General features: G+C 35.8%; 1 protein-coding gene across 6 annotated transcripts in view; it reads left to right on the top strand.

Moving 5' to 3' along the window:
• LOC106075243 (Na(+)/citrate cotransporter-like) overlaps positions 1-11,374 on the top strand; it is a 37,626-nt gene extending 26,252 nt beyond the window's left edge. For all 6 annotated transcript variants that reach the window (XM_056005690.1, XM_056005688.1, XM_056005687.1 and 3 more), the window contains 7 exons: positions 833-937; positions 1,588-1,692; positions 4,292-4,392; positions 4,936-5,048; positions 5,545-5,706; positions 5,894-6,031; positions 7,693-11,374. In XM_056005690.1, coding sequence (XP_055861665.1) covers positions 833-937; positions 1,588-1,692; positions 4,292-4,392; positions 4,936-5,048; positions 5,545-5,706; positions 5,894-6,031; positions 7,693-7,839 — 871 coding nt within the window. In that variant the 3' untranslated portion in view covers positions 7,840-11,374. The remainder of the gene's footprint in view (positions 1-832; positions 938-1,587; positions 1,693-4,291; positions 4,393-4,935; positions 5,049-5,544; positions 5,707-5,893; positions 6,032-7,692) is intronic.
• The last annotated feature ends 3,969 nt before the right edge of the window (positions 11,375-15,343 follow it).

Raw genomic sequence — 15,343 nt, 5'->3', positions numbered from 1 at the left:
GGTCGTTTGTTGTTGTTTTTTTCACTATACTATGAAATATATAGTATACCACCCCCGCCCCGAAAAAAAAGTTGTATTAATTTTGACAATGTCAGAAATACATATTGCAAACTATGAATGGCTGCCTGAGCGTGTGGTATGTGCATAGGACGTGTCATCTCAATGGCCCCAGGTTCGAACTATTGTTCTGTACATAAAAGAATCGTTTGGACACAAACACTCATACAAAACATAGATATGTGTCCTTCACTTAAAAGACGCTATAAAATGAACTTTTATTTTGTACTTTTTTACCTTCACCTATCCCTTAGTCTAGTGGACAGTTGTGGCACCATGCAAGACTCGTCGACCGTCTTTCTCCATTCCTCTCTGTCTTTGCCTTGGTTAGAAGCTCTTTCAATGGCAGGACCGTCCATTCTTTTATGTTGACCTCCCATCGCTTTCTCTGTCTGACTCTTCTTCCTTTTCCTGGTACGGTTCCCTGAAGGAAGGTTTTTGCGAGTCCCGAAGATCTCGCAATATGGCCATAGATTTTCAGCTTCCCTTTTTTTTAACGATAGTTAGCAGTTAGTCATCATGGGGTCCAATCGCTGCAGTAACCCTGTCTTATATAATTTGACCAAAACGTCCCACGCCAAAACGTCCCGCGTAAATCTACTATCGCGCCAAAGCGGCTGCGCAAAAGACGTCCTGCTTCGCATGATAATGATCTGGCAGTCATTACGTCAACTAAGAAGAAACTCAGTAGTAGTACCTATGTTTGTTGCGGGCTTTTTTTTGACACTAAAAAGAAAATTGTTGAATACAATTCGTCTATCTTCTTGACGTTTAGGGGCGGATGTCTGTGCTGCTGCTGCACCCCGAAAGCAAACAAGCAACGTCTTGAGAAAGTCAACGCCTTGATCAGAGATGAATATACAAAACTTGGACCAATCACGTAAGCTTTCAGAAACTCCATTGAGCTTGTTATTGTCATGTGTAAAGGTTCTTTCGATTGTGATCTCAGAAATGTATGTTTAAACCACTTTTATCAAACCATTTGCTTTTTTAGTTTAACAAATAGTAATGTAATCCTGGGCTTCGTAATGTGTAGACTATAAGTCTCATTATAAGGGCATTTAGAGTTCTTTGTTATTCTGCTATTACAAAGCTTTAACGAACTCACTCTGTCAGTCCGTCTATCTCATACACATTTTGAACACTCTATTTCTCCCCCTTCACATTCTGGGATCAAGCTGAAACTTTGCACTGTCTCTATTAAAACATGAATCAATCTAACCAATTAATTAATTAGTATTATTCTTTTGATTTTTTTTTATATCGGAAAAGGGAAATAAATCTTACAGCATTGAGACATATGGCTGTAAATGTGGAATTGTTTTTATATCTATATTGTCCTATATTTTTGTCATCTTACAAAATAAGTAAATAACAGAGTGCAGCAAAGGTCACAGATTGATGGAAGACACTAGTTTGTTCTTGAACATTATGATTGACTTTTTTGTGGTTGACTTTTTTGTGATTGACTTTTTTGTGATTGACTTTTTCTGTGATTGACTTTTTTTGTTTGGTTTGCTCACATTTTAGTTACGCTCAAGGCACAGTTCTCGCTGCTTTCATTCTGCTGGTGGTAGCCTGGATCACTAGAGACTTGGGAGGAGTTGGAGGCTGGTCTGACTGGTTTCCTAAAGGGTAAGAGTTTGAGCTCCACTCTAGTTGCTCTAGAACTTAAAACAAAATAAATTACAAGCAAGTAAAAATATTTGTGAAAGCTCTAAAGCTAATTACAAAACAACAGTAGATAGTTTGCAAAACGGGAGATAATATAAGATAGTATAAATGGGATAAATATATGATGATAGTGATAAATATATAACAGTAATAATATATGATTATTATATATACATTAGGATATATAATATATACATTTGGATAATATATAATAATAATAAATAGGCCTATAGGATAAATGTTATAATGTAAATAGAAAATAGACTTTTCTCTTCGCCTCATGTTTCATTTTAATTAATTTATTTCTCTCTGTATTTTGGTCCAGTCTGAAAGTAATCTATGTCTTGACTATTCTAGGTCAGCATATTAGTCATGTTGTTGTTTTACAATACAATAACAAGGCTTGTCTCGAGTCCGAACATTAGTGATAGTGAGGAATGCAATATTTTCCGTGGCTACTCAGCCCCAACTGTGGCCTAAATAATTTGCCACATGCATGGCAAACATATTCGTTGTCCACCGGTGGTCGATTAAGATTTTCTTTCGCCGCCTGCGACTGACCTCGGCAGCGGATTTTCTTTTGGTCTCAAATGTATATCCTGCGGCCTTTGAGAGTGACCTCCGACTGTCACGTTCTGTGGCCGCATGCAACCAGGTGATCTCTTCTATGTCAGATAAGGCAAGTTGGCGCCTAAGCTGGTCTTTAAAGCGTTTCCGTGGGGCACCTCTGTTACGTCGACCACCTTTAAGCTCACCAAAAATGATTGCCTTTGGCATACGTTCGTCTCCCATACAGGATACGTTCCCTGCCCAGCGTAACTGTCGGACCCTAAAAAGTCCCTCTACATTGTCCATACCGGTGTTCGCAAGGACATCGCTTTTGTAGTGCCACCGTATGTCCTTGATAGAGCGCAAGCATCCTTGGTAAAGCGCTCAAGTAGTCTTAGTTGCTTTGTGTATAGTATCCATGTCTCAGATCCATATAGAAGGGTTGAGAGAATCACCGCTTCGTAGACATTGATTTTTGTAGGCAGGCGGAGCGATATGTTCCTCCAAACTCTAGCCCGAAGGCGTCCGAAAGCTCTACTTGCCAGACGGTTATCAATTTACACTACAATATCCTTTCCCTAATTTATTAAAAGCCATCATGTTAATGAGTTGTTACTCAGCTTTTCCCAGGAAGTTTATTTATACTTTTACTTGTGTGGTCCAAAGAACAGATGTTCTTTATTGTATTAAATTTAGTATAACTATTTAACTTCTAATACTACTAACAACATGACTTCATTCCAGCTGATGATTGTAAGTCCATACATGTTTTTGCATTTGCCGATCACACCGGAAACCTCCGCCATTTTTCTTCTCTATACCAGGCTGACCGTACAGAGCTTACCTTTTATGAATCGGTCCCTTAATGAATGGCGCCTGAATTGGTGTCAATTTTGTGGGAGCTCTTTTACAACTCCTTTACAACCCCGCACAGTGCAATGGAAATACTCTGGCACTCCTTTAGGCGCTCCCACGGGAGTCTTGTTTCGCTGCCTAATTGGCCTAATCGTTTCTTCTTACGACATTTTCCACCCGGGCGCCACTATGTTGCAGGGTAGCATGCCCGGGGAAAAAGAACACCAGGGCATATCAACGAAATATATTCTTAACCTGGCAAAAAAAACCCACAAAGAATAGAGAGAGGCGGTCGACAGATCTTGCGTGATGCCCCAACGGTCCAACTGACCTAGGAATTAAACTGATCTCATTTATAAACTGAGCTTGAAACTATTATAAGACATGACCATTCATTTCGTTTTCCATAGTATAGCTCCTTCTCACCATTCAACTAAAGCAATGAAGTCTTGATATCCGTTAAGAAGTTTTCTATTGGCTTGAGTATCCCGGATTTATTCATAAATGACAGCTTTTCTCTGATTGGCTAGTTTATAAAGAGCTCACTAAGTGGCCACTTGTTTAAGAATTCCGTGTGAATGAGTTTGTGTATCTTTGTGCTCGTGTATGTATGTGTGTATGTCGCTACATGTATTACTGAATGATATGTAAGCATTGGTATGTACCTCTTATAGCTGGGTTAATTTAGAAGTATGCTAAACATGTGTGTATGGCTGGTATTTAAGCGGAAATGAATCCTTTCAAATGCCTTGATGTCCCTGTTATTTTAACAAATTATTTTTCTTAGTTGTAATGACTGATAATAAAAGTGCATTAATATTTGAAGTACAATTCGTTTTTTTGTTTGACCTAAGTGAAACAATTGTCAAATATGGTGCAAGAATTATTTCCCTATAAAGTATGCATTGTTTCAACTTTTAGTAGTAGTATATATTAAATAGCTTACAATCATCTAATCCTTACTATTCTTTAAATTTTTTTATTGCTATGCACTAAGTAAGTGTGTTTGATCAAGGTAAAGAAGTAGGTGTGAATGGATGTGACGGTGGAAGATAAACATTCCACTATGTTTGTTGTGGTTTGGGGAAAATGTTTGCATATATTTATATTACACCATTGTTGCAACATGTTGACCTTGCTGATGTTTTGTTCTCAGATTTACAAGTGATTCAACGCCGTCCATCTTGTTTGGTATTTTAATGTTTGTCCTGCCATCATCATTCCCTAAAGCACTGACCAATAAATTCGACAAACATGGTAAAAAGACAAAAATGTTTATTTCCTTTAATTACGCAACTAGTCGACAGATAACTAGTTTACTTTATACATACTTTGAAACGAAGAAATAAAAACTATACATGTTGATGAATAAATAAATACTTAAAGAATGCTGGCTTCCGAACCAGGAGGTTCTGGGTTCGAGTCCTGGTTAAGACTGGGATTTTAAGGACGCCCTTGAGTCGACCCAACTTTAATGGAAAAGGCGTTGTGCTGGCCACACGACACCCTCGTTAACCGTTAGAAACAGATGACCTTTACATCATCTGCCTATAGATTGCAAGGTCGAAAGGGGAATTTTTCTTACTAATGATGGCTACACGATTCTCAGATAATCATAATTCTTTGCCTTTAACATAATTAACTCGTATTCAAAATTGAAATTTTCTTTCCATTGTTTGTTTTAAATACATCTAAAATAAAGATGTTTTCATAAAGTCATTTCATAAACATAAACATTGATGTTTTTTTCAATGAAAAGTAACATTATTAAAAGATGTACCTATATATTCCACACTACAGCCACATACACCAGAGTGAAGCCCTTGCTGACCTGGAGACAAGTTCAGGAGAAGATGCCCTGGTCTCTCTACTTGCTTCTCGGGGGAGGATACGCCATTGCACAAGCAGCCACGGTAAACCTTCACCTATCCCTTAGTCTGTTGGACAGGCAAGATTTGTCGATAGACTTTCTCCATCCCTCTTTGTCTTTTGCCTTGGATAGAAGCTCTTTCAATGTATGTTGTCTTCCCATCGCTTTTTCTGTCTGCCTCTTCTTCTTTTTTCCAGGTTCTGTTCCCTGAAGGAACTTCCCTTGATAAATTCTAATTTTTACTATGACGAAAGAGTTAGTTGAAAGTAGGGAATTAAAAAAAAAGGAGAAAGTATTCGAGTTGAGGTCAAAAGACTAAGAAAGATTCTGACCCTGATTTCTTTGTCCTATTGTTTAAATTTTCCTGCAGCCGTCTCGTTCTCTTCAGTAGTTACACATAAGGTTACTCAACTCTTACTGGAAAATGTGTCTCATATTATGCTTATTGTAGTTATCACAGGACATTTGACTTATTTGTATATATTTTTCAAAGATTCTATAAATTCATATAATATAGTCTTCATTGATTATTTTTAAAGGTTTCTGGTTTATCCAAATGGCTTGGTGACCAGCTGATGGTGTTTAGAACTCTTGACCAGTGGCTAGTTCTACTCATCATATGCTACATAGTCACCTTTGCGACAGAAGTGACCAGCAATACTGCCATAGCCACGTTAATGATGCCTATATTGGCTCAGATGGTAAGCTATGAGGTCATCTTAGCTTATATACGATTAGTAAGGGAACTACAACTACCGATTTCAAAATTATGTTTTATTTCCTAATACACTCTGACTGTCTTATGATTTTTTATCACTAAAAATATAACGTTAGGTTTTTCTGGGTTTTATTATGATCTAGATCTAGTCTTTTTTTATTCTTCCCCAGTCACTGAGCCTCGAAGTGAATCCTCTATTTTTCATGTATCCCGCTGCCATAGCAACGTCCTTCGCCTTCATGCTTCCTGTCGCTACGCCGCCAAACGCCATTGTGTTCTCCAGCGGGACTGTGCGGGTGATAGACATGGTGAGTACTTCCCCCTACCAAAAGACACTCACGCGATGCAGAACTATTATTAGATTAGCAGATGTTAACCACCCCACTCACATAGGTGTTGATACTCGGGTCGTTAGTTTGTAGCTCCATACAGCGGATTGAAGAAAAGCGTTGTGGGCGTATGAAAGGTAGAAAAACTGATTTTAACTTTTTAGTAAGCATTCACATCTTTCCAATTCAATGTAGATGTATGTAATAGTGAAATAATGTTAGTGTCAACAAGATATAACTCACTAAACAAAACACACGTCACTTACCTCTCCCTTTTATTCCCCTATTCCTCGTGGTTACATCAGAATGTATTTAGCCTCTCAGACAAGTCACATAGATGTACTTTGAATTGTATCAGAAACACACACACACCTACACTCCGTAACATGAAGTAAACCGTCATAAAGAAACAAATAGATCTGGAGTCAACAGGGCCACACAGTCACACCTCCTTCTTCCCACGATAGGAGGCAGGCATTTCTTTTTCTTTTATACATTTAGGCGTGAATAGAATACTATTTCGTAGTAGCACAGACCTCCAGCTCGGGGGTAGGGGGCAGGATTCAAACTTGGGACCATTCTGATGACAGTCAGAAGCGTATACCACTGGACCAGGAATCCTAACTGACAGAATGGCGCCACTAGAAAAAAGTATTGTCATGAATGCGTCTTTTTAAATAGACCTTTGCCTAAACCTGGCTGGGTCTTTCGAATGGTACATACAAACATACATACACGCACACTTTAAGACACGAACAAATGCGAAATCTCAACATGAGCAAACAGATAGTTAAAAAAAAAAAAGATTGCTTATGATCAGGACCTGATTTAAGAATGTGGAGGCCCCGGAGAAGGATTTTTAAGGAGGCGTCTACAATTTTTCAAAAGTTGTAATAAAGATCCACTTATAAATGAAAATACTTATATGTAAGAGCATGCCATAAAATAGAAGAAATAACGCTCTTGTAAATTTAATTTCACTTTAAAAAAAAAAATTTATTATACATATTTTTGATGAAAAAAAAAGTACATTTTTGAGCTTGTGGAGTGTAAAGCTCTTGGCAGACGCACTGTCGTAATTCCTGAGCTCTATTAACATATCCAGAGCATGCTACAAGCGTACACTTCTTAATCACTATATCTCTTAATCACTATATCTCTTAATCACTACAATCACTACATCTCTTAATCACTATATCTCTTAATCACTATATCTCTTAATCACTACATCTCTTAATCACTTCTTCTCTTAATCACTATATCTCTTAATCACTGCATCTCTTAATCACGATATTTTTGCTAGCTGTAAAAATGCGAACAAAAATGTTAGAAAAACACCTTTTCAGTTTCTGACTCGTCGACATTCGAATATATTTTTATCATTTATGTGGAGGCCCCTTTCTTGTGGATTCCGGCCCTACTTATGATAATTATTTACAAGATGAAAAAAAAAAAAAAAAAGAACTACGCGTTTGTTTAACGCTGCTTCTCTAATAGACATACAAAAAGACAATCAGACTTCTCAAACCAATAAACAAATCTTTTTATTTTTACTTTTATATCACACTAAACAACATTTGAAAAAATAATACATTTGGAAGATTAAACTAACTGTCCTCTATTTTATTGTATGCCCACAGGTGAGCAGTGGTCTCTTCCTGAACCTCATCTGTCCTCCTATCCTAGTCCTGGCCACCGCCACATGGGGCAACGCGTTCTTCCACTTTGACCAGGTGCCCCACGAGTTCTTGAGGAACGTGACTCACGCAGCAAGGAGCACTGGTTAACTCTGCTATTCACAGTGGATATTATCCTCGCCTTTGTCACTATTTGTATTGGTTGTGATGGAGAAAAAAATCAATGTTTATTGTTATAATGTTTAAACTGATTCCAACAGGGCAACTATTGTTTTAAAACGTGTATAAATTCCATTCAACATCGATCTCATTTATATCTACCAATATGTATATACATTTACCTCCTTGTTATTTAGACAAGTTTCATATGGTAACTAGAGGAACGCTTGCGCACAAAGCCATATACATTTCTTTATTGGATACACTAATACACTAACAATGAGTGTAGTTCCATTAACTAAAATATCTTGTTAAATATTCTCATTCTTTATAGTAACGGCTACTTTTTTCTTTTCCGAAATAGAACCATTTAGCTTTTAATATTAAATATGCATAAATTTTACGAAATATCTACACGTAAAATAATAAGGTGTTATATTCTGAAGATTAAGCATGAGTTGAGTTTTTGCTGGCCATGCTTGTCTTCGGGTAGGGCTTTTCTTGGATTGAAGTCTCGTGTGTTCGGTGACCTTTGTGAGAGTTCGCCACCTGTCTCTGTCAGAAGACATTCGCCGCCTGTTGTTTAATTTTCTCAATGCCAGTGATGACAAACTGTCGCCTGAGTTAGCAGATAAGAAACAGTGGAAGACATCCAGCCTAACTGTCGCCTGATTTGATATATTAGAATAAAAGTAACACCCAGAGACATCCAGCCTAATTGTAGCGAAGACCTAGTGTTAATCTGTTTAGGAAGAACGTGTATACAAAATACGCAATGCTAAATATGGCGCGAATTATGGAATCTGTGGAAACTAAGTGGACGCGACAAGCTTGTGAGCTGCCGATGTTAGCAAAGAATAACCCGTGCACGATTTATGAGAATGTGTTTCAATCTTAAAATAGTAAGCAGCTCTTTAATTACTGAGAGTAACGAGCACAATCTATAGAACACATTCCATGGACACAATCCATAGAACACAATCCATAACTTCCGGTTTAGATCACGCAATAAAAAAAATTATCTTATCGAACTTCTAACGGTAAATTTCGGAGAATTCTTTTAGCGATCTTCGGAGATTCTATAGGTTAATACATTCAGTATCCGAATTCAATATCACGTCCATTCTGCTATGTAAAGAAGATTTAGATCTATTGTAGCCCATGTGTCAACCATAACAAAGAAAATATTATATCAACTTATTCAATATTCATTATAGTTATTTTTTAACCAATATGATAAAAATGAGGTTATTATTTTTTATTTTGTAACCAAATATACAATTGTGATGTTTGTCAATGTACAAAGAAAATGTTATGCTGTTGTTGAAAATGTACATGTCGAATGTAGACCAACTAGGTGAATGTTAATACTAGACAGCTCTCTCATGTTCTTTACTTAAACAGTTCATGTAATGGAATATATCTTGGGGCATTACCAATGCCGGCTTTACACATGTGTATTTGACATGGTGGGCCCCTTGAGAATACATGTTTGTATAATCAGCTATTAAATGTATATTCCCAAAAAATAGTGTAATTCTTACAGTTACCGCTAATGTGCAGAAGTCAGTTATTCTACAAATTATGTAGGCATTGTACTGATTAACTAGGGTAATATGTTCATGTGTGGACAATTGTTTTATTTTTCACATTACCTAGAAAAAAATGACCTGGATCATGTGCAAGGTGCCTACATATAGTGTATAGTGAGCACTAGACACTCGTTAAAGTGAACAAAAAGGGATAACATACCAGCTATCTATCTTTATTTAGACTTGGGTTATGTCTTTATACGGTGTATTTAATTGATTAATCATTATGTTTATTCCACCTTGGCCAATGGACACATGAGTGGAATACATTATTTCAAACCATCTTTCGGCCGGCATAGACAACAGACTTCCTCGCGCATCTGCTTAATTTTCCCCAGGCGTAAATAGTCAACACATTATACTTTTTAATTAGTCGATAATCTAGAAATATTTCTTTCATCGCTAAGTATAGTATGACTTTAATTACTCTTTTTTTTTTGGTCAATAAGAAGGATTTTGAATCTTCCCGAAACAGGTTTGAGAAGAATGACGTTGGCGTTTTACTCCGCTAATCTCTAATGGCACACAGCTCGCGCTCGGCTGTCTATCTGCGCTGCGTGTTCTGCTTGGAAACAAACTTCTCAACTTTAATGGTATGAAAGCTGTTAATGTATACATTAACTAGCGCCTAGGGGTAAAATGTGAGAAACCCTGCGTGACGCACATAAACGGAGAAAATCAGTTCATTTGTAGATTAGCGAGACAATATCCACAATGAAGGCCTACGAGCGTTAGCTATAACATAGCTACTATTCTCTAATTCTTTTTATACGCAAAGGTCCTCCAATAATATAACTATAATATATAATACTTATTATACTCATTTGTATTGAAAATAATGCTGTTTTGTATGTACATTTTATGTACTATAAAATATTTACACTTGGTTTAAATGTTTCTTTGATTATGTGAAAAGAATTGTCGAGTGTTATGGAATGGGATATATACAAGGTGTATTTCTTCAAAGTTGACTATTCACTACCTTTGTTGTTACTTTTTTTTTAAAGATTTATTAAACTTTATGATCAGAAGTACATTATCACATACAAAACAAAACAACTATGAGCCTGCCTTCTTGGCACACCTCTGGTAACAGGAAATTTAAAAGCTTGATAAAGGTCTTAGTATACATCTTAGAATGTTAGATCTCTGTAAAGATACGTTTGTAAGTCTACGAGAGTAGATCTGTGTGTCCATCATTCCATATGTTTCACTATAGTTCACAGTGTGGATCTTGTTATAAGTTTCAGTGAAGGCGTTGTTTTTTTTAATGTATTTTAAATGGTAATACCTCCTAGGCAATAAAAGGTTTCTATCAGAAGTACACCAAGGTTTCTATCAGAAGTACTCAAAGGTTTCTATGTCTTGTAATTAGCTTAAGCCAGGATCCGAAAGAGTTATGTTTTTATCTAATTTATGGATGCTTGACTGCTCATACTTAAGTTATAACTGAGTGTTTTGCTATTTCAGAGAGCATTGAAATTCAATGCAAATTGTTTACAAAACAAATATTAGCGATTTGTGTTTGATTGAGATCTTTGAAGCTCTTCATTTTTCATCTCATTTTTTGTTGAAACTGTCTGGTCTTTTAGTTTACTGTTATCGTTGAAAAGAACCAATTTTTACATTTTAATTAGTCTTCTTTTAATTCTAATATATAATTCTTATAATTTACAGACATAAAGGATATTACATGCATAAGGAATAAGAAATTGTTTTTACTCTTGCAATATTTTGTTTCCTAAATCAGACAAACAAGTCCATGGTTGATTACACTTTGAAATAAGTAACGTTATGTTTTCCTAGTATATAGAAAAGAAAGGTATGCTTGAATTATATTAAATTATGGTTTTTCTAATTGTAAGGATAATGCAGCTTTGCATAACTGGATTTTTTTTAATGTGTTGATTTTAACAATGATTTTATTCACGATTGTTGTCACCACTTTCTTCTTTATGTTTAACTTTGCCTTAAATTAAAAACCATAAATTTGAAACAAGAGGGACCACGTATGCAATACTTAAATTAACATGACTTCAGAAATTGAGATACAATATTAAATTTAAATATTAATCATAACAAACAAAAACAACAAAACAACTTCCACCTTAACAGTTGAAGATGATTAGCTCCTCGCTCAATCCTCCCATAGGATGGCTGGGGATTGAGGCGGGCATGGGTTCGAACTCGGGTCTGATAAAATCGTTGATAATTGTATATGTTTTGTGCAACGTTGTGAGAATATGTTCCAAATTGATTGAGTGTGGTATTGTCTCAGTATCTTTCGTCAATTCATCAGCAGTTCTAGCTTAATAAACCATTGCATTAGCTTTCTCTGCTGCGTTATAATAATACTACTATTACCAATAATAATAATCTATATTATCCACTCGGAAATTTGTCTTACTGAAGCCAATTCCCAACCTCATGACCAAACACCAGAGATCAATGTAATCTCTGACTCGCACCCCACACAATTAAGAGGTGCTGTTATTGGTAGAGGAGCCAATAGGATGAAATGGACGAGAAATGAATGTAGACATTATCACATTGTTCCTCGTGTACATTAATGTGATGAGTTGTCACATCATCAGTGGATATTAACATTTGTAATGTTTAGATTGCCATACCAGGCAGTGATATTAAAACTAAAAATACTGCAGATGTGAGCGTGATAAAACATCGCCTAGGCCTTTCGCTAACATTAAATGAGGATATTTTCTAAGTAATACTAATCTTTCCTGCCTTTTAGTTTCTCACATAGTATCGTATTTCTTATCACAGCCGGACCATCAAGACGGCAGACCAGAGTAAATACCACGTGACGCTGCAGTCATCCAGTCAAAGAATAAAGCAAATAAAAAAAAATAAAAATGAAAAAAAAACATGAAGGTTACGATTTTCGAGTCCTATTAAAATCAAATGGAATCACTGTCGCGCTGGCTGTCTAATATATAATAAAAATAATCTAATAATATCTAATAATAGATATGTTCATCAGTTTAATCCAGTGTTTCCCAAACTGTCTTCCGCCGAACCCTATTGTTCCTTTTTTTCTCCCACTTCCCATTCTTGGATCAAGTTTAAATTTAGTACTATTTAATTTTGTTTTGTCTAGCAGAAAGGGAGCTAAGCTCTTTAATTTTCAGATAAATGGCAGTAATTAGCGGTTCTTTCCTTTAGATAATTTTCATATTTTAAACAGTTTTTTTTCTATTGTTTGTTAATGTGACAACTCTATGACATTGAATGTTCATTTATTACTACATTAAGGAAGGCGAGTTGCCTAACAGGCACTCTACTCGCAGTACAGTTGAGAATATCGAAACCTGTGAGTCACGCAGTTTTTTTTATCGTTTCATGAGTTTGAAACAGTCTGTGCTTGACTTACAAATTGAACTGGGTTTTGTGACTCGTATAAAAAACAAACAAACTGTTGAACAAAGACAATGGAATTTTGTGAAGTGACGGTACAAAGTCTCGTTTGTTTCCCGGATGTCTGTATCCTACTACCCAAAGTTAATGGGATAGCTTGACACACATACACATGCGTGCACACCACACACACACAAACCAAAAGATAGAGCTATTATTTATTAAGATATGGATAAAATATGTACGTCTAGTTATAGATTGACTATTATAGACTGTGCCAAAGGAAAAAAGTGTGCTGTTCTCTTCAGTTGTTCAGCACTGCTGAAAGGTGTAGGAAGTAAAGAATTTCATTTGACCTACCTCATAAAGCCTCATTATTGGACACAAAATCACAAGTTTAAGGTTTAAACATTTTCGAAATCCCTGGGGGGGGGGGGGGGAATACTTCGGACTCTCTTACTGTGCTGATTAATTTACAAGTATTAAGACTCTCTTCATTTATGACATTTATATGACTACTATTTTTTCACGAAGCTTACATTAACTTACTTTATCTGTCCGGAAGGATTCTTTCATAAGCTATTTCTTGCCTTCCCAGTCTCAGATCAAGTTGAAATTTAGCACAATTAGTCATAGTCGATGACAAAACATGAATCAATACAAACAAGGTTACAAAGACAGTTTGTGTGGAAACACAAACTGAAAAACGGCCCCGAAGTGATCCACCCAGGCAGGTTAAAAGGCAGGTTTCAATATTATCAGTATGAAATTCTATCAACGACAAATGACTGAGAAGAATGGAGAAAAAAAGTTAACAGATCTTGTGTGGTACCCCAGTGGTCCAGCAGACCAAAGGATAGGTGAAAGTGAATGTGAAGTTAGATGTGAACCTGGCCTAACTGATGACATAATGAATATCTAATTGATCTAATTGTTTTGGAAAGAGTCAATCTCGTATTCCTCAAGAAAAAAAAAATTCGTAAAAAAAATTGCCTTCGAGTGGATGCAATATGCTACGCTGTATTGCAAACATTGCAGCAAAAAAAAACTTATTTATTGTTGTTTTAAACTATGTCCAAATTATATGCATACTAAATAGATTTTTTCTCTTGAAAAAAATAGTAAACATTTTTGTGTTTGTATTTATAGTACTTAGTAAAACAGAACTTACATAACTTAACAATACAAATGTGAAAATAATATTTTTTTTGACAAAAAATCTACAACCGTTTGCAAATATGGTGCATTACAACCGCACGCTAATAAAGAGCCTCCCGTGTTTGTTATTATTAATAGTGAATAGTTGTAAAAGTGGTGTATTTTTATGAAAAAACTACTTGCATAAGTGATTTTAAAAATTAGATTTTTCGCTTTCAGAAAAGAAAAAAGTAACCGTTGCATCAGAACTTTGAATGATCTAAAATATTGTGATGACGGATTTTCACTATCTTTTCTTGTTTACGAGATCTAAACGGGACGGACGGACAGACGGACAGCGTCTTTTCCCCTTTCGGGAGCAGCTAAAAAAGAAAAAAAAATCAGTTAATTAATTAATTAGTGGTGATTCGTTACTGTTTGTCTAATACAGAAAAAGGACATAAATCTTGAAGTATTGAAAGAGATAGCAGTAATATAGAGTTTCTTTTCCTTTTATGAGTTTTTTTTTAAAGTTATTTTAATATTTCACTTGTTCATAGATTTTTGTTCTTTGTCAAAAGGCGTCCATGTAATGCTGACCATGTTTCCAGTGTTACACTCATGCAGGCACTAACACATGGCAAAGATTCTCACAGGTTTAAATTCTTGTGTTAAAAAAGGAAACGGAATAATTCCCGTTCAAGAAAGATGTTCAAGAAGCATGTTCAAGAAATATGTGCAAGAAACATGTTCAAGAAACATGTGCAAGAAATATGTTCAAGAAACATGTTTAAGTGCGTTTAATATATGTATACAAGATGATTCAAAGAAAACTAAACTTCACTTTACTAGTTGTCCAACACTTATCTTGATGAGTAGATCAGATTTACATACATTCATAAGACCGAGTCCTTTTATCTTCTTTAAATATTCAGTGCTATACATTCATGGTATACACTTGGCCTGGGGCGGCTGAGAGATACTTGAGTTCTGACCTGACCATGCTTGTTGCTATGTTGCTGTCTTGCGTCTCTAACACATTTCTCTCCCCTTGTAATTCTAGTCAACTGGAACCTTCAGGGCAAAGGGTGTAACCTGGACACTGATCTCGAAAACGGCTCTAACGACTTACCTAGTAATTTAACTGTTGATGTATATCGCTGCATAAAGAATTACTCATCTCATTGGTCACACTGGTAAAACTCTAGTTTGACCGTTGTGATTTTACAAAGTAGAACAAAAATTAATTTAAATTTGGCTAGAGAACTAATAAATATTTCCGCCTTTTGGCGCTATTCATTGAGGAGTTAATGTTTAGGAACAACGTGTGCACCACCTTCTAAGTCTAGATCTAAAAGCCAATAATAGAATATGCATCCCCTGTTTGGGAT

The sequence above is a fragment of the Biomphalaria glabrata genome, chromosome 12, assembly GCF_947242115.1.
Source record: "Biomphalaria glabrata chromosome 12, xgBioGlab47.1, whole genome shotgun sequence".
Taxonomy (NCBI): domain Eukaryota; kingdom Metazoa; phylum Mollusca; class Gastropoda; family Planorbidae; genus Biomphalaria; species Biomphalaria glabrata.
Note: the sequence above shows the minus strand (reverse complement) of the source record. Positions and strands in the feature narration are given on the sequence as shown.